The 22889-nt window shown below is 39.0% G+C and overlaps 1 protein-coding gene across 2 annotated transcripts in view; it reads left to right on the top strand.

Moving 5' to 3' along the window:
• ST8SIA1 (ST8 alpha-N-acetyl-neuraminide alpha-2,8-sialyltransferase 1) overlaps window positions 1-22889 on the top strand; it is a 158332-nt gene that overhangs the window by 35893 nt on the left and 99550 nt on the right. For both annotated transcript variants that reach the window (XM_073877860.1, XM_025879600.2), the window contains exon 2: window positions 17346-17490. In XM_073877860.1, coding sequence (XP_073733961.1) covers window positions 17346-17490 — 145 coding nt within the window. The remainder of the gene's footprint in view (window positions 1-17345; window positions 17491-22889) is intronic.

The raw sequence follows: 22889 nt of genomic DNA on the forward strand, positions 1-22889 counted from the left end.
GTTGCAAATGGCAAGATCTCATGCCTTTTGATGGCTGCATAATATTCCATTGTGTATATATACCACATCTTCTCTATCCATTCATCTGTCGATGGACATCTTGGCTCTTTCCACAGTTGGCTATTGTGGACATTGCTGCTATACAAAAAAACAATCTTGAGAAAGAAGAACAAAGCCAAGGGTACCATGCTCCCTGATTTCAAACTATATTACAAAGCTCTAGTAATCAAAACAGTGTGGTATTGGCATAAAAACAGACACATAAATCAATGGAACAGAATAGAGAACTCAGATAAACCACACATTTTTGTTCAACTAACTTTAAGACAAAGGAGGCAAGAATATAGAATGGGGAAAGGACAGTTTCTCCAATAAATGGTGCTGGGAAAACTGGACAGCTACATGCAAAAGAATGAAACTAGACTACTATCTTGCACCATACACAAAATTAACTCAAAATGGATTAAAAATTTGAATGTAAGACCTGAAACCATAAAATTCCTAGAAAAAAAACATAGGTAGTGGGGCGCCTGGGTGGCTCAGTTGGTTAAGTGACTGCCTTCGGCTCAGGTCATGATCCCAGGGTCCTGGGATCGAGCCCCTCATTGGGCTCCCTGCTCGGCAGGAAGCCTACTTCTTCCTCTCCCACTCCCCCTGCTTGTGTTCCCTCTCTCGCTGTCTTTTTCTGTCAATTAAATAAATAAAATAAAATCTTAAAAAAAAAAACCCCAAACTTTAAAAATAAAAAACACAGGTAGTAAGCTCCTTGACATCAGTCTTAAGAGTGCATTTTGGGTCTGACTTCAAAGGCAAGGCAACCAAGAGCAAAAATCAGCAAATGGGACTACATCAAACTGAAAAGCTTCTGCACAGTGAAGGAAACCATCAACAAAATGAAAAGGCAGCCTACCGAATGGAAGAAGATATTAAGATATTTGCAGATCACATATACTACATGTGGTTGATATTCGAAATATATGAAGAATGCATACAACTGAGTAAAAAGAAAAAGAAAAACAAAACAAAACAAAAAACCAAAAAAAAAAAAGGCAGAGGACCTGAATAGACATTTTTCCAAAGAATATATACAGATGGCCAACAGGCACATGAAAAGATGCTCAACATCACTAATCATCAGGGAAGTGCAAATCAAACTATAATGGGCTGTCACTTGACACTTGTTAGAATGGTTGTTGTCAAGAAGACAGGAAATAAGAAGTGTTGGTGAGGATGTAGAGAAAAGGGAACCTTCATGCACTGTTAGTGGGAATGTAAATTGGAGTAGCCACTATGGAAAACAGTCTGGAGGTTCCTCAAAAAATTAAAAATAGAACTATAATATGATCTAGCCATTTTACTACTGAGTATCTTTCAGAAGAAATGAAAATACTAATTCAAAATGAACTCCTTTGTTAATTGCAGCATTATTCACAATAGCCAAGATATGGAAATAACCTAAGTGTCCACTGATGGATGAGTGGATAAAGAAGATGTGGTATATATTTACAATGGAATACAACTCAGCCATAAAATAGGATGAAATCTTGCCATTTGTGACAACATGGTTGGACCTAGAGGGTATATGCTAAGTGAAATTAGAGAAAAGCAAATACTGCATGATTTCACTAAGAGATAGAAATAAAGAAACAAAACAAAACAAAACCCGACTTGTAGATGCAGAGAACAGATTGGTGGTTGCCAGAGTGTAGGGTGGTTCGAGGTGGGGATGCAAAATGGGTGAAGGGAATTAAGAAGTACAAATGTTTAGATATAAAATAAACAAGCCACAGGGATATAATGTACAATATGGGGAATATAGTCAATAATTATTGTATTCTGTATGGTCACAGATGGTAACTAGAATTACTCTCTTGATCATTTTACAATGTATATGAATGTTGAATCCCTATGTTGTACAACTGAAACTAATATAATATCATATGTCAATTATACCTCAGAGAAAAAGGAGACTTGAAGATGCTGGAGATCAGAGATAATTGGTTGGTTAATCTATATAAATTTTGAAGAAATCCTGAGATTATAACATCAAGATCAGAGAGAAAAATCAAATTAATCGTATTTTCTCCATGTGGTTGTATTATTTTTTAACTTTTAATTTCTTCTTTACCCTTTTTAATATTTTCCAGATTTTCTATACCAGTCATGTTACTTTTTATTTTCAATAGCTCTTAAAAATCAGATTTAAAATGATAAGGTAATATAAGTTCACAACACTAAAAAGGCATAGAAACACATAAGATGAAAATTAGAACTCTCCACATAACCCTAAAACCCCATTTCCATTTCTTAAAAGCAGCCACCATCAAAATTATTCCTGGTAGCACACATATGTTTTAAAATCAGAAAATATTGAAAAATCACAGTTAAAGTTAAACTTGAAAAGGATAATACTGCCTGGCCCCTGATTTCCTGACCCCTCTTGAAAGACTAATAAAATTAGAGGAATATAAATAGGAATAAACTTGTAAAAATGAAGAGAATAGAAGAGGAGACAATAGCAGAGAAAAGACATCAACAAAATTTTAGGAGATGAAAAGCAGATGGCTCAGTGATATCTGACCAGGAGAGTACAGAAATCTAAAACTTGTGTGCTTGCAGCTGGGAAGTCAGCAAGAAGGGAGCCAGTTCATGTTCCAGAATTCCTGAAAGACTCAGCAATTAGAGGTGAGTGCTGATGACACTAAAAACGGGAGGATTGGTTGGAAGTATTCCAGATCTCCCTTTACCCACAAACGCAAGAAGTTGCCCTTGCACATCTGTTAGAAGACTGGGGATGAAACAGAGACTGTGGATGTGGGACATCAGATGAAAATAGGGGAATTAAGAGAAAGGTTGTGTTATGAAGAGTGAGACCTCAGCCCCACCTTTTCACTAAGCTCCCAGAATATTATCAGTTAGGCTTATATCTTATCAAGAAATTGGGAAGTTCTTCTCTGGGGAAACTGACTACTGTAAGAGAAAAAGCTGTGGATACTGACATTTGGGGATCCCCTTGTGAAATGTCTGGGTCCCTGCTGGATCACACTGTGATGAGGCCTAGCAGTTGGTAATCATCACTACCCAAGTATAAAGAACTTTCATTCAGTTGTTTAGTACCTCATTCTTAAAGGTAATCAGGCAGCTGTGGATCTGTGAATATTTCTAGAAAGCCTCTAACATGAAAAACAGCAAAATGAACCAAGAGAAAAAACATACACCAAACAGACAATGCAGGAAGCAAGAGAACAAATAAAAAATGTTCTAACTGGGACTCTCACACACACACAAAATACACTGTATTCACAAAGAGTAAAAAGCTATGAAATAAAACTTTTTGAAGATAAAAAAGAACTTTTTGATATTAAAAATGTGGTAGTGGAAATTAAAAGTCAGATAGATTTGTAAGATAATGTTGAGGAAATCATTTCCCCAAAAGTAGAAAAGAAAAATAAAGAAGTGAAAAATATAAAAAAAAAAAAGATGAGAAGTCTGGATAATAGGAATTCCAGTAAGAGAAATAAAAGAAAGGGAGAGTAGAAGTTATTAAGGAAATACTAGAAGGCTGGTTCTATCAGAAGGACCTATTTCCTGGTTGCAAGGGACCACCAAGTGTCCAGCAAAATGAATGCAAAAAGACCTACCTAATGCATATCATTGTGAAATTTCAGAATCCCTTGTTTAAGATCTTAAGAACTTTCAAAGATGAAACATGATTATAATAAAGTGATTAGATGTCAGTGATGCTAGATTTCTCAGCTAAAACACTGGAAGCTAGGAAATAATGGGTAACAACCTTCAAATCTGAAAAAAAAAATCTAAATTAAGGTTTTGTACCCAGCCAAACTAAGAAGTGTTTTCAGTATTCAAAGCCTTACAAAATGTATTTTGCTTTCACACTTTCTCAAGAAGGAAATAGAGTATATGTTACACCACAATGAGGAAGTAACAACAAAGGGAAAAAATGGATAGAGGAGACTGGGTAATACAAGACAGAAAAGAGGGAAAGCAGTTCCCAAGATGACAGGTGGTTTATCAAAGTTGTAGAGGAAACAGCCCAAATTAGAGCAGAGCAGAGGCTCCAGAAGAGATGTTTCCAAAAAAATTGAGCAGATTGATTTCCTGATGTATTTGACCACATTGAGAAAATGTTATAGTTCTTTGAAGAATGAGAAGAGGAATTATTGAAAGGTACATAATACATGAAGCAAATGAAAAAAGTTAGGCAATAACTAACTCCAGGAAGAGCAGATTTTAAAAAGCCTACAAGAAAGAAAACAGAGTGATAGTATATACTGCATGACTCAGCTCTTAAATTATACTTGGAGACTTATAATACTATAGTAATATTTCTTTAACTAAACAGTTTTTAAAGATTTTACTTATTTGAGAGAGAGAGAGAGAGAGAGAGCGAGCATGAGCAGGGGGAGAGGCAGAGGAAGAAGCAGACTCCCTGCTGAGTGGGGAGCCCAGTGTGGTGCTTGATCCCAGGACTCCAGGATCATGACCGAAGCCGAAGGCAGAAGCTTAACCAACTAATCCACCCAGGCACCCCTTAACTAGACATTTGTATGTAATTATGTAGGGAATGTGGGGTGAAGAAAGTCTGTGTATGTCTGTTTGGGTTAGGATTAGAAAGTGCTATCTTCATCTTCCATAGTAGTAAGTCAATAGTACAAAAATTTGGAAAATAAAAACAGCAGTATTTGAATGATAATCAAAATATGAAAACTGTTGCCTTTTTGGTCTAGACGTGGGGGTGGGGAATATGAAAGAATCTTATTTTTGTTGCCTTGGGGTACTTTAAACTCTGTACATATTTTGCTTTGCTAAAAGTAAAAAATTTTTAAAAGATGATATAACATCTTCTTTGAGGCAAGGGGACTCTATTAGTATATACCATTTAACTCAGCAAATACTTTTAAAAATTTATCCCAGGAAAATAATTGTGGGTGTGTTCACAAATCTAAGCATGAGAATGTTTACCACAGAGTTGGTTTGTAGCATCAGTAAACTGTAAGCAGATTAAATTCCCATTTCAAGAGGGCAAGCACTGATCTCATCTTGTTTAGTGCTATATCTTGTTTAGTATCTTGGGTCTCTGGAATTGTATCTGACACATACTAGGTACTCAAAAATATTTGTTGAGTATTTACTAAGGGAATAGTTGAATTAATTCATAGGAAAAATGCACACAAAACAGTCCATTAACAGTGGTTATCTTTGTCAGGAGGGATTATCTGTGATAAATTATTTTTGCCTATTTTTCTAACTTTATTTTCGAAAATTTCAAAAATTAACAGTTTAAAGTTACAAATTTCTAAAATTTAAAAAATGGTACATTAACATTTTAAAAGCAACCACTAATAAAGAGGAGAGTGTTGGCAGTCCATGGAGGTGAGGCTGAGATTGTTTTATAACTATACTGTATTTACTTCTGAATTTTCTGATGACTAAGACCAAAGGACCACTTAAAGGGTCAAAATAACTCTCATTGTTTGATAAGTGAAAGCATACATTTTTATGTAATTAGAAAGAAATCTTCCTGACACTAAAGTCAAGGAAGAAGTTATGTAGATAAACAAGACCACAGAAACATAATAGACATTATCTTCAACCTCAGTTTTATGGAAAATTAAATGCTATTCTTGATGTAGCTTTCTTATACTGACCCTCAAAAAAAGCGTAACTTTGTATGGCTTGGTGAAGGCATTTAGACAGGTTGATTAATTAATTCAGAGACTTCTCAAATTTTTTTAGAAGATTTTATTTATTTATTTGACAGAGAGAGACACAGCAAGAGAGGGAACAAAAGCAAAGGGAGTGGGAGAGGGAGAAGCAGGCTTCCTGTGGAGCAGGGAGCCCAATGCGGGGCTGGATCCCAGGACCCTTGGGATCATGACCTGAGCCAAAGGCAGACGCTTAACCACTGAGCCACCCAGGAACCCCAGACTTCTCAATTTTTACATAGGTTACAGTTCCAAAAGAGTTTTTTAAGGCCAAAATGACCAATTTTTAACCTTTTGTTCCCCAATACATTTCTACCCAATGGAGTGTGGGTTTGTCCTTCTACCTTTTGTTTTATAGCCAATTTGGTACATTTTCTCCAAATGGTTAGATATTCTATTCATTGAAGGATTTTGAGGCAACTAAACCATTTCCTTCATGATCTCATGTGAAGGATTCCTTAGCAGGTCATCCCTCAACACTTGCCCCTGTACCCTGTAATGGGCAGGTTCAGAGTGAACATAGGCAGGCATCCCTGGCTCGCTGCACATTTTCATCAGCAATAGTTGAAACATTGCTTTCAATTTTTTTCAGAATTATCCTAAACTGTCATTGGGTTAATAGACATTCGGCATCTGTGCTTTTTCTTTAGCAATAAACGCAATCATTTCTGACTTCTCCAGGTGTATGCAGTCTTGTTAACCCCTGAGCCCTGAATACATCATAGTATGTTTATCTGGTCTCTAATTTTCAGCCTCTGCTTATCCTTTATCCACAAACTAAAAAAAAATTTCCATTTCATCTATTATTTTCTTTCTCTTTTGCCAATTGTTTCTTTATTCGCTCTTTGTCAAATGACTCATTTCATCTATATTTGTAATATCCTTTATTTTCTCAATGCTTTGTTTTAAAAAATCATCTCTACTCTTGTTTCCATTTCCAAGCCTACGCTTCTTCTGAACTGTTGCCATCAGCTCTCTCAATACCTCTGTACTTTTCTGTCATGATGGGGGTCAATGATATTCACAAAACAATTCAAAACTAAGTACAAGTGTAGTGAACATAGCAACAAGGTGAGGGATAATGGGTGGATGCGATGAAAATGACTGCCTGATTGTTTTCACAATATGTTGGTGGTAAGCTAAGTTGACATGTTTGACCTGGAAAATATCTGTCCCCGTCTATGAAAGTTTATAGGGTGGATATTTGAAAATAGTTGCTTTATTTTTTTTTAAGATTTTATTTATTTATTTGACACAGAGAGAGAGAGCACAAGCAGGGGGAACGGGAGAGGGAGAAGCAGGCTCCCTGCTGAGCAGGGAGCCCGATGCGGGGCTCTATCCCAGGACCCTGGGATCATGACCTGAGCCTAAGTCAGTCGCTTAACCAACTGAGCCACCCAGGCTCTCTGAAAATAGTTGTTTTATGTAATGTGAATAGCTGACTTGCTCATCACTTGACTTCATTATAAAGACTCTAGCTCCGAGTAGCAAATGAGTTAACAAACACATCCTGTCATTGCTCCCAAATACCTGTTCCTTTAACCACACATTTAATGGGAACTAGATGACAGTCAAAGGTTGTTGACCACTTGAAATGCTGATGTTGTGCTGAGTAAAGAGAGACTTGTATGTTTTAGAGAAGCAGGTGGTACAGTTAATATTCTGTAAAGAAAATTGAGAATCCCTGGCTGTGTTGTGTTGTTACACAAACTTCCATCCTGTGGAAATGGGTCATAGCACAAAGCCAAAATTTTTCTCAGAAAATAAGTTTGAGTCTGTTCAAATACTGGAACAGTTACTCACAGAAATAACAGAAGTGTGTGCCTTAAATCATAAAAGAGACAATTAGGGTTCGGAAAAATTTCAGGACAAATGCTCCAGTCCTGCATCTAATAGGCAGTAGAGCTGAGGTGAATTCAGGGAACTTGACTCCTGAACTTCACCATCTAGAATTTACCGCTCCCCTGGTTATCTTAATGTTTGTTGATTCAGTTCCTGAGTTTAGAAAAATCTGTGTTTTGGAAAACCCATAATGCAGTTGTCTCCTCCTTTTCGTTTGCTTTGCCTTCCTATAATGTCTGTTCATCTTTCACAGAAATAATCTCAGACTTAGGTGTCATTAGAATAGGAAAAGATGTTTCTGAATAGAATTCTTATATTTAATACATAATGGCTGGCTTCTAGTACAATTGAGGAGCACCATTGACCATGATTACATAAAGAAATCCCTCCTGCATTCCATCATGCTGGGTAAACCTGTACATTGGAGAAATAACCCAATTATAAATAGTGTAATTTGTAATTTGGAGTATTTGCCATTTGGGCAAGTTCAAAACTCAGTGGGGTATGGGGGTTTATGTGTGGACTGGTGGCTGTGATCTGAATCTTATTTTCAGAACGCCATGTTCTCCTGGACAACTGCTCAGCTGCCATCCGGAGTGGACACACCTGCCCTTTCCTATGCTTCTACCCAAACCTGCCGAAGTGAATTCACTGCCTTCCTCCTTTTAGATTTCAGGCCACTGAAAACATACTGTCCAAATTTGGTGCATATCCATTTAGCTATTTTGCCATGATCCTGCTAATAGACTAAGAGAGAAATAATTTTATTTATAAAGATTAAACATATATAATAGGAAAATTTTGTCTTTCAAATCCCTACATTTTCCAAAAGGGGAAAAAAAAACCCCAAAATAGTACATATAATGTTTTCTCATTCGTAAGTATAATGGTAAGTGATTAGAGGAGAGTGAAAATTGAGAGCCGAAGGGTGAAATTGCTCTGGATAAGAGAGAGAAGTGATGGAGAGAGGATGGCTGGGGTGGGGTGAGAGGGAAGGATAGGATTGTGTCTGGGGAGAGACAGTCATCCACTGGAAGATTTATGAAGTTCTATGGTGTGGTGACCCTGCCCCCTCCATTACAATTTCAGTAAAAGCCAAATGTCTTTGTATGATTTTGGATGGATATATTCTGGAGGATCTGTGCATGATGCCACAAGACGGTTAGTGGTGCAGGTAAAAGCCACACGTACACCACCCTACATGAACTTCTCCCCCTGACGTGCTCGCCCCATGCTGTATTAGAGCTTCACTGGTTTCCTCCATGTTTTTGAACATACCAGGTAGACTCCTGCTTGAAGGCCTTTGCACTTGCTGTTGACTCTACCTGAGCGCTCTTCTCCCAAACATCCTCACCTCCTTCTGTTCTTTACTCAGTTATCTGCTGACAGTGAGGACTTACTTAGCCCCCTGTTGAAAACTGCATCACCTGCCCCCAAACCACATTTTTTATCTTGTTTGTCTAGCTTCTCCATTAGAATTTAAAAGGGCAAGGTATTCCCTGTCCCCCTTCCCCAATCTGTCCCTAGTGCCTAGAATAACACTGGGCACATAGAAAGTGCTCAGTAAATACTTGTTGAGTGAATCAAATAATGACTGCTGTCCCAAGGAGCCCAGTTACTTCCTGTTACCAAAACAGCAAACAGGTGATTCTCAAAGATTAATATTAGAATCTTTCTAGCTATATAGATAAGGGCATAAGTAGGAAGACTGAAGAAAAGCATTCATTGAAATCCTTCCTGGAAAAAAATTTATGTGTTTTAATTCAAATAATTATGTGTAGATGTTAAGTACATTACAAAATGAACATGTATTAGGGAAAACTGGATCATCCTTGAAATATTTATGCTCCAAAAGTTCCTCCTTTAAGTCTGCTGTTCCTGTTTTAGAGAAATGCAAATTACACATGGCAGTAATCTACCTTTCTTTGGAACACTTTTCCTTTCTTACACAGTCACTTCAAATGTGAAGAATAAAATGCTGCTAAATAAAAGATTATTTGCTATCTTCAGTAGTATACAAGAGCTGTTTTTCTGTTTTTGTCATCCTGGCAAATTGTCTAGAAGATTAATCTTTGAAGAGACTTCTTATTTTATCTGTAGAAAACATTATTTTAAGCAATAATCTAATGAAAGTATTTCTCCTCCACACCATTCAAGACAATTTTACAGAAAGATATGATGAATACAAATCTTTACCCTGTATTGAGTGTGTATTTTGAGTCTCTTCGGTCAAAGATGTAAGCTATTATAGGGGTCCATACTGTGAACAGAAGGTATTGCCTTTGTCTAGAGAGGGGCCTGTCACCACTTGCTTTCACTCTCCTGCCGTAGGTAGGGCTCTGCTGCTTGTTTGAAGCAACTGCTACAAGTTCTTGTTCTATATCCTGGACGCTCAGTCATAGTGACTCCTGACTTTTAAGCTTGCTTCAAAACTGACCATTTAAGACAAAGATTCCTTTAAGTTAGGAGGAAAAAATAAGGATGTTGGCTCAAATCCTACCTCCCATAATCTTGGTGAAATCTGCCATTTACTTACTTAGAATAAGAAATATCTCTGATTTCTCTGTAGGCCACCAGATTCTTCACTTAAAGAAAAGCCCTCTTTTATTTGATGCTAACTGTTTAGCTTCTAGTCTTAATAGAGTGAACATATAGTTTATCATCCAAATAGGGACATGTTTAGGAATGGAAGGGAGGTGGCTATTAATAATTATAACCTAGGATTGTGTGAGGCAAGCTGAGTATTATGGTTCCTAACTATGAGGGAGAGTGAAATGAATACTTATTGAAACCATGATATGTGCTAAGTGCCCTTGGGGGTGCGAGCTTTCTCTCTCTCTCTCTATATATATATACATGTACATACATATATATATAGAATCTCACTTTCAAAGCCATCCTCTGATGTGGACCTTGGGCACATTTTCAACCATGAATCTGAGGCTCTGAGACACTAACTCAAAGAGTTAACATATAATAGTCTAAAAGGAATTTTAGGAACTCCAGGAGAGTTTACAATAAGGACTATTGATTTAGCTATCTGGAGGAAATGCATTAGATACATTTTTGGCCAAAAGCCAGGCGTTAAAATCAATAATTGACTGAAGTCAGATATCACTAGAATAGAAAGAACTTTTTGAAGACAAGATTAAACCTGAAACCTTATCAAATATTTTAAAAGTCAAATTTTGAAAGTTTGACGCTACAATGAAGGAAACAGACTTTATCAGCACCATCAACTGGTGGGCCACTCCTCTGGTTCCTGTGCTGCGGGTCAGTGATCCTAAAGGGACACTAACTGCAATCAGACTAACCTTTAGTGCACAGGATAAGGAACTTGGGATTCACCACTCAGCAAATCTCAGAAATCTTTGATCTGTTATTACTGAGCAATGTTTACCAATCTACAGCAGTTATTTTGACAAGCTTTTGTTTTTTGGTTTCCATAGACTAAAACCATAAGGAATTGACTTCACTTGAGTTTTGGTTAGTGAGAACAAAATGCACCTTGAGATTCTCTTGTTTTTCTAATATTTTCTTCTTTTCTTCCCACTTGTTATTTATTCATTCAGTCAACATTTATTAAGCACCTGTTCAGTGTATCAGCCATTGTTTCTGGAGATGGGGATACAATAGTGACTCGAAGACAAAAGTCTCTCTCCTGACAGAGTTTACATTCTGGGACTTGGGGAGACAGACAATAAGCAAAACTTTAAACATACAGCATATAAATAGTGTTAAGTGCTGTAGAGAAGAATAAAGCAGGTAAGGGGGATGTAAAGAATTCTGTATTATGACTGGGTCATGATGATTTCTCATGATGTCAGTTTTGGGAGTTTTTCTTTCTCGTGGAATTTTTTAGGGGCAAATTTGGCATTTAATTCCTCATGGTAAGATACGAAGTTTACAACTAGGACTCTTTTTCTTGAACAATTCATTGTCTAAATGGAATTAAGTAACTGAAAATTACATATAGCTCCTAAAGTTTAGCTTGTTAATATTTTGAATGCTAGCACATCAACTAACTAATTCTACAAAGATTTGAATTATCATGTAATCTCAACCCTGTTATTCTGCCTTACATTATTATTTAAAACTTCATCAATATTTGTTGGCAGAAAAATGCTATGGTATTTTTCCTAAAGTTATCTTCCAAACACACTCTTCTCTCAACATATGCTTTCACTGACAATTTGTTCTCCTATGTAGTCAATAATGCTTCCTAATTCAAAAGTACATAAAATTAAGAAATTTCACAATAAATTTATTATCAGCATTTTCTTCTTACAAAGATACATTTAAACTTCCTCTGACTGATAGAATTTCAATATATAAAACAGATAAAGAGATTTTCACTCTGGTTACTTCTAAATTGCTCATCAGAATTTTATTTTGTTTTTACTTTTTTATTTGAGTATAGTTGACATACAGTGTCACATTAGATTACTTTCAGGTATACAACATAGTGATGCAACAACTCTAGATGTTATGCTGTGCCCATCACAAGTGTAGCTATCCTGTGTCACCATACAATGCTGTTACCATTCCATTGATTCTATTCTTTGTGCTGTACATTTTGCTTACCAGATTTTTAAGTTGCATATTTAGTTATAAACTGTAAACTCCGACAACACTCCCTGTGTGTGTTGTTCACATCAATACCCTGTTTAGATATGATGGTGCTATAAGTTTTTACACAAACAGTTGTCACATGCACATTCAGGGATGCAGAAGTGGCATTGAATTGGATGTTTGGCTACTTGACTATTCAGCCTTCCAGTAGCTAGGTATGAAGCTGAAGTGGAATAGCAGCTTTTGGCCAAACATGAAACAGCAGTAGAGCTTCCTTTCACCCCTACTTTCTCAAATTTAGTCATTCCTCGGAAGGGGCCCAGTAGGGAGAGCCATTGGACTGACAGCTTCCCAGCCTTCTTCATCTCTGGTGACTAAAGCATTGAACATGGCATCTGAGAGAGTCTCAGCAAGGTTCATTTTGATACTGGGCATTATTAACTGAGTGAGTGGGTTTTCACCCTTATTTGCCTGTTTAGTTTCCCCAGTATCTTAGTCTTCCTTGCCGGTGGACACAGTCAGTGAAGGTGGTTCTTTTGGCTTAGTTGATACACAGGGCTTTCATTAGAAGGGGGTGAGAACCTGAGTGAGTTTTTAGCAAGTGGCTCCCAGGCTTCATATTTACTTTCTTGATGCAACTATGGCATCATTTGATATGAGCTCTGCTGAAGCTTGAATTCGAATAATAAAAAGTATTTAAATTTTGGCTCCGCTACTCAACTTACACTCATCCGAAACTTAATAATCTGCAAATTTAAACCTGAACATAAAAATGGATTTACTGGGGCGCCTGGGTATGGCTCAGTTGGTTAAGCGTCTGCCTTCGGTTCAGGTCATGATCCCAGGGTCCTGGGATCGAGCCCCACATCGGGCTCCCTGCTTGGCGGGAAGCCTGCTTCTCCCTCTCCCACTCCTCCTGCTTGTGTTCCCTCTCTCGCTGTCTCTCTCTGTGTCAAATAAATAAAAATCTTTAAAAAAAATGGATTTACTTTTGCTTTTTTTGACCCTGTGATTTTATTGTCTGCTGCAAAACAGAAGCAAATAATGAGTAGCATCAGTGCAAAGCATGAGAAAGGGGTTGGGGACCAAACTGACTAAAAATGCTAAGAGCTGGTGTATGTCTTCTCTCCAGGATCACTGGCGGGTTGGATGGAGGTAAAATCCAGTATTCAACTGTCAACAGTTTCTTAGTATTTGTGTTGTGTACTCTGATGAAGGAATGTGTCTTGCTGTCTCATACTTCTGTAACAGCTTCCCTGCCTCAGATGACTTGCTTCCTCCTTCTTCCTTCCTGCCTGTTCCTCCCAGACTGCAAAACTCAGAGCAGGAAATCCTTCCTGGAGCCCCGAGTGTGACTTCATGCCCTCTTCTTTCTGAGCAACCACAGCTGTCTGTGCACATCTGCAGTGGTGCTGGTCACATCCTCCTGCCTTCATAAGTAGTGACTTGCTTGTTGGTTGCCCACCTCTTGAGCTTGTTTTCTGAAGACAGGTCTGGTTTTTAATTCAATTTTTATATTCCAAGCACCTAGCACAGTGTTAGGTGAGGACTCGATAAAACCCATGACTACTGCTTCTACTATGGCTACTCTTACTACTGCTGGTGGTACTATTCCTATCACTGCTGTTGCTGTGATTGCTGCTGTGGCCAGTGCTGCTGGTGAGCTAGTGGCACCCTCCCAGGCCTGGGGAGTGCACAAGCTTTCACACTGTGATCCCTTTTGGGCACCTTCCAGAGAGGGGCATGGCAAGGGACGATGAGGAGGCATGCTGGATGGAGGGAAAGGTTTGAGAGTTATGATAGGAGAAGCACTCCCTATTGTAAATGGTGATATGATTATTACAAATTTGCTATAGCTCTTGGATTTTTAAAAATAATTGTACACATGTGACACTTTCATTTTCTGTTGAATATTTGGTTTTCCCACTGATTGCTCTGACCATGGTGATGCTGTAGGAAGAGACGTAAATTTGAGTCCATCTAACACACATTTTATTAATAATCAAGCAAACACTTATTAACCTAATGAACAGGTCTCTTGGCCTGAGCTTCAGTTTCATTACAAGTTTATGATAATGTAATTATCTCTTAGTTTTTTTGAGGATGAAAAGAGGAAACCAATGTGAAAGGGATATATAAGCTGCCAGGCTCTAGACAAAATGAGGTGTTATTATATGGCTGTGGCCAATTTTTCCTGTTTGTAGCACTTTGTACTGAATGGCAAGTTTACTTGGTTTGGAGGTGAGAGCTATGGTCTGGTTGGAAGTACCAGATAATTAGGTTAAAAAAAAAAAAAAACCAAAACAAGAAAACTGGGAGCAAAGCCATGCCCCCCCACTTCACTACTTATGTGACCCATGATAAGTTCCTGAGAAAAGAATCTTAAAGCTATTTAGCTCCAAGTTCGTTCACTGTGAGGATGAAGTGGAAAAATATTTGTAAAGGTGCTGGGTACATTGCAAGTGCTTGGCCATTGTTTAGAAAGCATTCCTTCAGAAGGGCAGAGAATGGTAAAGGTGAATCAAAAAGGTTCTGAACAGGCAGCATGCAGAGGAAAAAGCCTAACTCGTACTGGTGTGACCTGAGTAAGTCCTGTAATGGCCTTAATTCCATTTCCTCAGATATGAATTGGGAGTAATAATAGTTTCTTAATTATCTCTTAGGGTTATTGTAAAAACTGAAAGTGGTAAAATATCACCCGACGTGTAAAAGTGGCTCAAAGATTTAGTTTAGAGTCATGCCTATGGTAATTCTCCTTATTTCCAAAGATGGCCTTTTTTTACTTATTTTTTTAAATCTTTTTAAAAATTATTATGTTAATCAGCATGCATTACATCATTAGTTTTTGATGTAGTGTTCCATGATTCATTGTTTGCGTACAACACCCAGTGCTCCACGCAGAACGTGCCCTCTTTAATACCCATCACCAGGCTAACCCATCCTCCCACCCCCCTCCCCTCTAGAACCCTCAGTTTGTTTCTCAGAGTCCATCGTCTCATGGTTCGTCTCCCCCTCCGATTCACCCCCTTCATTCTTCCCTTCCTGGTATCTTTTTCTAAGATAGTCTTTTTTAAAAAATAGATTTTATTTATTTATTTGAGAGAGAGAGAGGACATGAGCAGGGGGAAGGGCAGAGGCAGAAGCAGACTCCTTGCTGAGCAGGGAGCCCGATGTGGGGCTTCATCCCTGGACTCCTGGATCATGACCTGAGCTGAGGGCAGATGCTTAATGGACTGAGCCGCCCAGGCGCCCTCCAAAGGCAGTCTGAAGCCATGTCTAATTTTATAGCGATGGAATATAGTGTCTGGGATACTCTTGACAAAATGCAGGCAAGTCAACTGTGTAACTTGACTGCCTCCATTTCAGGCCACCTTTTGGGTGATGAAACAATGAAAAGAATACATGAAGATGAAGGAGGAGAGGAAAGAGGCACAGCTGGTGAGAAATGGAAAGATGATGTCAGAGCAAGAAGTGATGAAAATTCTAGCAATTTTTTTTAAGTAGGCTTCCATGCCCAACACAGGGCTTGAACTCACGACCCTGAGATCAAGACCTGAGTTGCAAGAGTCGGATGCTTAACCAACTGAACAGCCCAGGCGACCTGCAAATTCTAGCAACTTTGATCAGATGAAGGCTTTCTTCCTGAGCCCCTCTCCCCAGTCCTTTCTATGGAAATCCTTGTAAAGAGGAAGCAAACCAAAGCACGTTGGGAAAAGCCCCATGTGGTGGGGAGAGTGCCAGGGCCCCTGCCTGAGGAAGCAGGCTCCGGACACTGACTCAGTGTATTCTTCAGCGAAGTTGGGACTATGTAATAATGACATGTATTGAAATTGTACTGTGTGTGCCACCTGGACATTTTTAGTGAATTCTCAAAAATAATGTCAGGCCAGTTGTGAAGCTGAGATGTTCCCCAGTTATGGAGTTAGTAGGTGGCAGAGTCAGGATTTGAACCCAAGTACTCCACATTACCTCCCCCTTTCAGCTTTAAGCTTCTACACCATGGTGGCCAAAGATGTCTGAGCAAGCAGATCTGTGGGGGCACCACTCAGAAGTGGTTTATGTTAGCAGTTTGTTTTATTGGTCCTTCTAAAGGTAGAGCTGGCGCATAAGCTCTTTTACCCCTGAGAGCTCAGGGAATAAACAGAGTTGGTTTCTGACAGGTTTTTAAATTGAGAAGAATGTAAATACTGGCTTGTAGACTAGTAACAGGGCTTCCATTGCAGGGGCAAGCAGAAGAGTAGCCTGTGAACTAGCCCAGAGGAGTGAGGTGACCCAGGAGACCCTGGTATTTCGGATGCTAAAGGAGTGGGGATCCCTTCTCAAAGGTCATGGTGCTAAACTGTGCCCAGTACTGCTAAGAGGTTAGACCAAACAAGAACCAAAAAGGCCCATGAGATTTACCAGTTAGAACACAGATGGCTTCACTAGTGTTTGAAATCAAATCACTCATCGGGCGCCTGGGTTGCTCAGTCGTTGGGTGTCTGCCTTCGGCTCGGGTCGTGATCCCAGGATCCTGGGATCGAGTCCCGCATTGGGCTCCCTGCTCTGCGGGAAGCCTACTTCTTCCTCTGCCACTCCCCCTGCTTGTGTTCCTGCTCTTGCTGCGTCTCTCTCTGTCAAATAAATAAATCTTAAAAAAAAAAAAAGAAATCAAATCACTCATCTCATTCTGTTTCTATTTAAAAGGATTTGCCCCAGTTGTCGTTCTTTAATTTTGCCCCCAGTTTTGGGGATTGTGGCTTCTTTTGGGCCACTCTGTGCATCCGCTACTTCATACAGCTCATGTAAAGTGCCTTGTCACTGAAATTATCCCCCTGATTGTTAAATCACCATGAAGATACACTTCTGCTGCAGCTGCATAGCTCAACAGTCTCCAGAAGACCCTCCAAATCTTTTCTGGACCAGGTTGTTTAAGTCAGTCAACAAATCTGCAATTATAATGATCATGTTTGCCTTCAAACATATTTTAGCTGCATCAGAGAGCTAATGTATTTTTTTTAAACTTTTTTTTATTAAAAAATATTCCAGTCATGCATTTTGATGGCTGGAAGAGTGAATTAATAGTAGTCTAATCTCCCTGGAGACACAGATGCTTTTGTGAGCTAGCACTGAGGTAAGGCTGCACATCTCGGTGGGAATGACAAGTGAATGAGTCTGCCGCTCGCTTAACCTGCTGTTCTTTTCTCTCTCTATTTTCTCTCCTAGGAAACAGATGGAAGACTGCTGTGACCCCGCCCATCTCTTTGCTATGACTAAAATGAATTCCCCCATGGGGAAGAGCATGTGGTATGATGGGGAGTTTTTATACTCATTCACCATTGACAATTCAACTTATTCTCTCTTCCCCCAGGTTAGTATAGTTTGTTGTTGCCTTTCAATTTAGTTTCCTGTGTATCTTGATATCGTAGGGAAAAGATAATTGAGTTTGCCTAATTAATCAGATCTCCTTCTTTTCATCTCCTTTCTTCTTTTCCTCATTATAAATGTTTTTCTTTATAGCTGTCACCTTTTTTGGTGAAGAAATCACATAATGTTTCCATGCAGGGGCAGAAGTAATAGTTTTCCTAGCCCTTCTGATTTGAGAATATCAGGGCTCATATGAGCCCTTCTCATATGAGACTGAAGGGAGCGAGCAGAGAAGGAAGCAAGATCAGGAATTGTGGAATTCTCGTGTTTTGAGGTTGGCTGTGGAATGATCTTGAAGATTTGCAATACTGGAATGTTTTCTTAGGACTGGTGTTGCTCTCGGGGACTGGGGACCATATGGTCAGAAGTTTGCTTCTTAGAGCTCTTGGATCTTAACCCTGTGGTTAGACACTGTTCTGAAGTGGAGGAGTGGTGGATAGGGAGAGAAAGGATTCCACCACTTTTGAAGTGGTCTCAATCAAGCCTTGTTTACTTAAGGTTTTTCTTCTTGGTTTCCTGTGCAATGAAATCAAATGTTTTACTAAAATATATGCAGTGAAAGGGAAAAGCAGAGAAATCGTTATTTCTAGGGAGCCCTAGTTGGAGAGGGGGATGGTTCTTAGGTGCCATTAGGGAGAAATGGAGAAATGAAGCTTGGCCTCGCCAAGTCTTCAAGCCACTCCTGGTTTGGCCAGATGATCAGGCAAAAAGGGAATTCACAGTTAGAGTTGGCAAAACAGAGCTGGACCTTTCGTGTATCTGTATTAATAGCGATGAGTCTTCAAAGGAGGGAGCCGATGAAGCTGAGACATAGGCCCTGCCAAATCCAAAGACACATTCTCTATGAAATAGCCCATCTCTGCTAGTTCATCCCTAGATGTGTTAGTTGAACTTAATGGTCTTAGTGTGTAATGATGTTTTTAAAAAATTTTTTATTTTAAAGTAGGAAAGTAGAAGGTTGAATTCATGGCCATCATCCATGTGTTTTCTCTCTCTTCTCCATTTGCCCTTGGGAAGCTTCTCAGTGTCAAAGGAAATGAGTAAGAATGGTAAAATGTGAGATTGAATTTCTTCTCCATTCCTTACTAACCAAATGCCCCGCTAAGTCACCTAACTCTTCTGAGACTCAGCTTTCTCATCTGTGCAGTGGGGAGAGCAGTACCTGTCCTCCCACCTCACCGAGTTGTGGTCAGGATCAAGGTGGATAATGCATGTCGCTGTACTTTAAAAACACACAAAGCATGATGTAATTGTCCTGGTTCATATATCGCATCTTCAGATTGAGGAATGAAGGATATGATTGCATTTTCAGGGTTTAAGGCAGGGAAGAGAAATCTTCCTAGGTATTTTTTAGCAGAAAAATATTTCTTATTGGGAATTAGGTGCTTTAAAAAGCGTTAGAAAGAATGGAGAAGTGGTAGTCAAGAGGTGGCTGCTGGAATTACTTAGTTCAAGAATTTACTGCCATAACTGTGGTTAAGAGATCAGAAAGCCCCGGCTGCCACTGCTGTTAACATGGTCACAACAGTCTGTGACAGAAACAGGGTCAGGAAGATGGGTTCCTATTCATCTTCTCCTTCCAAATCTCCCTCAAGTGCATCTAATGGGGAAGATTAATTTGCATCTGGAACATTAGTTGCAGAGAAATCCAGGAGGGGCAGTTTTTAAAACAATCAAGCTTCAGGGCACCTGGTGGCTCAGTTGGTTAAGCGACTGCCTTCGGCTCAGGTCATGATCCTGGAGTCCCAGGATCGAGTCCCACATCGGGCTCCCTGCTTGGCAGGGAGTCTGCTTCTCCCTCTGACACTCCCCCCCTCTCATGCTCTCAGTCTCTTATTCTCTCTCTCAAATAAATAAATAAAATCTTTAAAAAAATAAAATAAAATAAGCTTCAGCAGGAAGCTAGGAAAAAGATGGAATAGAGGGTGAACAGGCCAATCCATGGTACCCTTTATGTACAAAACCTAATATCAACTTGCTATGAAGTGAAGAAGAGATAAGGAAGCAATCTTCTTTAAAGCTCATCAAATAGAAACATTTTTAAAGAAATCCAAAATAGTCTTTTTATACACAAGGGTTTTCAGTCATCCCAACTGACTTCTAACTTTGTACTAGCAAATAGATTTGAAGAAAAGAGATGATTAAAGAAATACAAACTAGCCTCCTATCTTATCTGTCAGGTGCAGCAGTAAGATCGCAGGAAACATTTCCTTTTTAAAGCGTGTGCACATGAATTCTGTGCTTCTTTGTGCTGGTTGCAAGACCAAGGAACCATCCCTGAATAATAAGGAAAAATGCTTTTTCTTAGGAAGCAGAAGTCATTACATCATTGTGTGTGTGCAGTCATGACAAAGAGCTAAACCAATTCAACGAGTAGATTTTTTAAAAAGTTACGCGTGTATTTTTCTGCTGAGATTCTGAAATGACTAATTTATAGAAATCCCGGAAAATCAGTTTGCAGCAATAAAAAGGATGGTATATATCCCTGTGCCCTCACTTCATTATTATTCCTTAGTGAAATATTCCTACATTGTTATCAGGAAGCTAAGTTACCGGTTAATTGATATGCTTCATTCATATTCCTATGGGAAGAAAGTTGTGTGTGCTAGTCAGGCAGAAAGGCAACTAAGTGGGCTAGGCTCGATGTTGTTGGTTGAACAAAGCATCCCTTCTTTCCCTGAATTTCAGCAAAATAATGCCAAATCACTCATGTTGTAACTCAGATGTATAACTCTACATCACATTTTAAATTATATAGTTTAAACGGTTAATCTTAATTTTATTACACTTTCCTCCTAAATGCTCAATGTATGTTAGCTGTCATCATTATCATTATTCTGTTGCCTACCTTTATCCACTGTTTTTTTTTTCTTGCTCCTGGGGTTGTTGCCAAGAAGCAATACAAGGTCCTGCATGTATTGTGCAAAGTTAACAGGCCCTGAATCAAGGCTGGAGAGTCCAAGGAGGGTCCAAGGAGAGCCAGTGTGCATTTTATTTATTTATTCACTTATTTATTTATTAAAGGTTTTATTTATTTATTTGACAGAGAGTGCATAAGCAGGGGGAGTGGCAGGCAGAGGGAGGGAGAGAAGGGCTCCCTGCTGAGCAAAGAGCCCAATGCAGGACTTGATCCCAGGACCCTGGGATCATGACCTGAGCTGAAGGCTTGAGTGGCTTAACTGACTGAGCCACTCAGGCACCCCGCCAGTGTTCTTTGAGATGCCAGAGTGAATCTCCTTAATTACAATTTTCTTTCTTTCTTTCTCTTTCTTTCTTTTTCTTTTTCTTTCTTTCTTTCTTTCTTTCTTTCTTTCTTTCTTTCTTTCTTTCTTTCTTTCTTTCTATCTTTCTTTCTTTCTTTCTTTCTTTCTTTCTTTCTTTCTTTCTTTCTTTCTTTCTTCTTTCTTTCTTTCTTTCTTTCTTTTCTTTCTTTCATTAGTTGTTTCTTATTTGGACCTCTGTAACTTCCTATAGTGTTATTATCAAATTCATTCAGTTCCACCTCATATACAGTTATCTACATGACTACATATCCACATGTTACAGTTTTCTGAAAGTCCTTATCTGCTGATCTCAATACCATCTTGTGAGCTTTTGAGGAACAAGAGTATTATTTCAGTGTTGGTCCTAGTGCAGGATTTCCCACTTGATAGAGATATTCATTTCCAGCTGCTTGTGTTTACCTAGGGCTCCCTGTCTTTATCCTGCCTGGGGTGATCCACTGCAGTGCCCTGGCTTGAGCAGTTGGAGACCAAGCAGGACATTTTGATGCAGCTATTTCCAATGGCTCTATAAATGTATTTTCATCAAGTATTGGTTGAACATTATTAGGCTTAAAGGGCTGAATTTTAACTCTTACATAGATTTTTCTAGAATATGCAGTGTGTGTGTGTGTGTGTGTGTGTGTTTGGAGGGGACATTGTTTTTTTTACAATATATACTATTTTTATCTTTTTTTAAATTAACATATAATGTATTATTTGTTTCAAGGGTCCAGATCTGTGACTCAACAGTCTTATGCAATTCACGGTGCTCACCATAGCACATACCCTCCGCAATGTCTATCACCCAACCACCCCATCCCTCCCACCCCCTCCACTCCAGCAACCCTCAGTTTGTTTCCTGAGATTAAGAGTCTCTTATAGTTTGTTTCCCTCTCTGGTTTTGTCTTGTTTCATTTTTCTGGAGGGGACGTTGTGATGGTAAGTGTTCCTACTTTGAGAATACTCCCATCTCCTGCGTCCCCACTTCCTGCTTTGCCAAAGACTGTCCCTTTTAAGTATGCATGGTCCCATGTGTGTAGATATTACTTAAATAAATACTCTTTTGACCTAAAATGTATTCATGCCCAGAAAAAGCATAAATTTCCTTGGACATGAGTGAGGGAGCAGCAGGAATGTTAGAAACCACAAGTGTGCAGTTATAATCTGAAAAATATTTCCTTTTGGTGTAATAAAAACACGATCAGCTCACTCTTCTCTTATATTGTGCTGAATCGTCATGTGATATAAATCACAAGCCAGACTAGCCATTTTTTTCTCAGAATATCCACCCAAGGCCATTTGTAAAGAATCACAAAGCATCATTAATGCACCCCAGACACACTCATTTCCAACTCCTCTGGTTGCCATAAGCTCTCTGACGCGTTCCACTTGGCCTGGACCTGCATTGCCCTTGGCCTGTGGGAAACCCAGCAGGACATTCTGAAGTAGTTTTGTCTAAATGGCTTTGTTAAAATGAAAATACACATTTTTTTTTTCCTTTACAGTCATGTGTTTAATAGAATCATCTGAGTTCCTGGATATCCCTGAGTCTCACAGCAATTTTTTTTCCTGCTAATGAAATTTGGATTATACTATTTTTCTATAGCATTTGGTAACTTGTTTTTTTACTTATCAATATTATTGTGATAATTTTTCCAATCACGTACCTTTTTGACTAGAAGGAAACTAAGCGGACTAATTTTTGGTGGGCATAGATCTTTGCCAAGTCTGTGTTAGGTTCATGTTGTCAGGCTTATGTTTGCATCCTTTATAGTAGAAACTTGGCACAGAAGCTTAGTGGAATAGGGGCTTATTTATCTCCCAAAATAAGGAATTAGCAGGTTGGTAGTTGAGGGTCAGGTGATGGCTATACAGTGCCGTCAAGCTCCCAGGCTCCTATCTTGATACTTTAATGTACTTCTTTGATGGCCAAGGGACCTTCCAGTTTGGGTCCAGGATCCCGCTAGGAAGAGGGAGGAAAGAGAAGAGGGAATATGGAACATATTCTGCTGATGTGTTAGTGGTCAGGATTCAATCACGTGGGCATGTCTAGGTGCAAGAGAGGCTGGGAATTTTAGTA

Source organism: Callorhinus ursinus, unplaced genomic scaffold, assembly GCF_003265705.2.
Source record: "Callorhinus ursinus isolate GAN/ISIS: 27379988/994484 unplaced genomic scaffold, GSC_fseal_2.0 scaffold27, whole genome shotgun sequence".
NCBI classification, from domain to species: domain Eukaryota; kingdom Metazoa; phylum Chordata; class Mammalia; order Carnivora; family Otariidae; genus Callorhinus; species Callorhinus ursinus.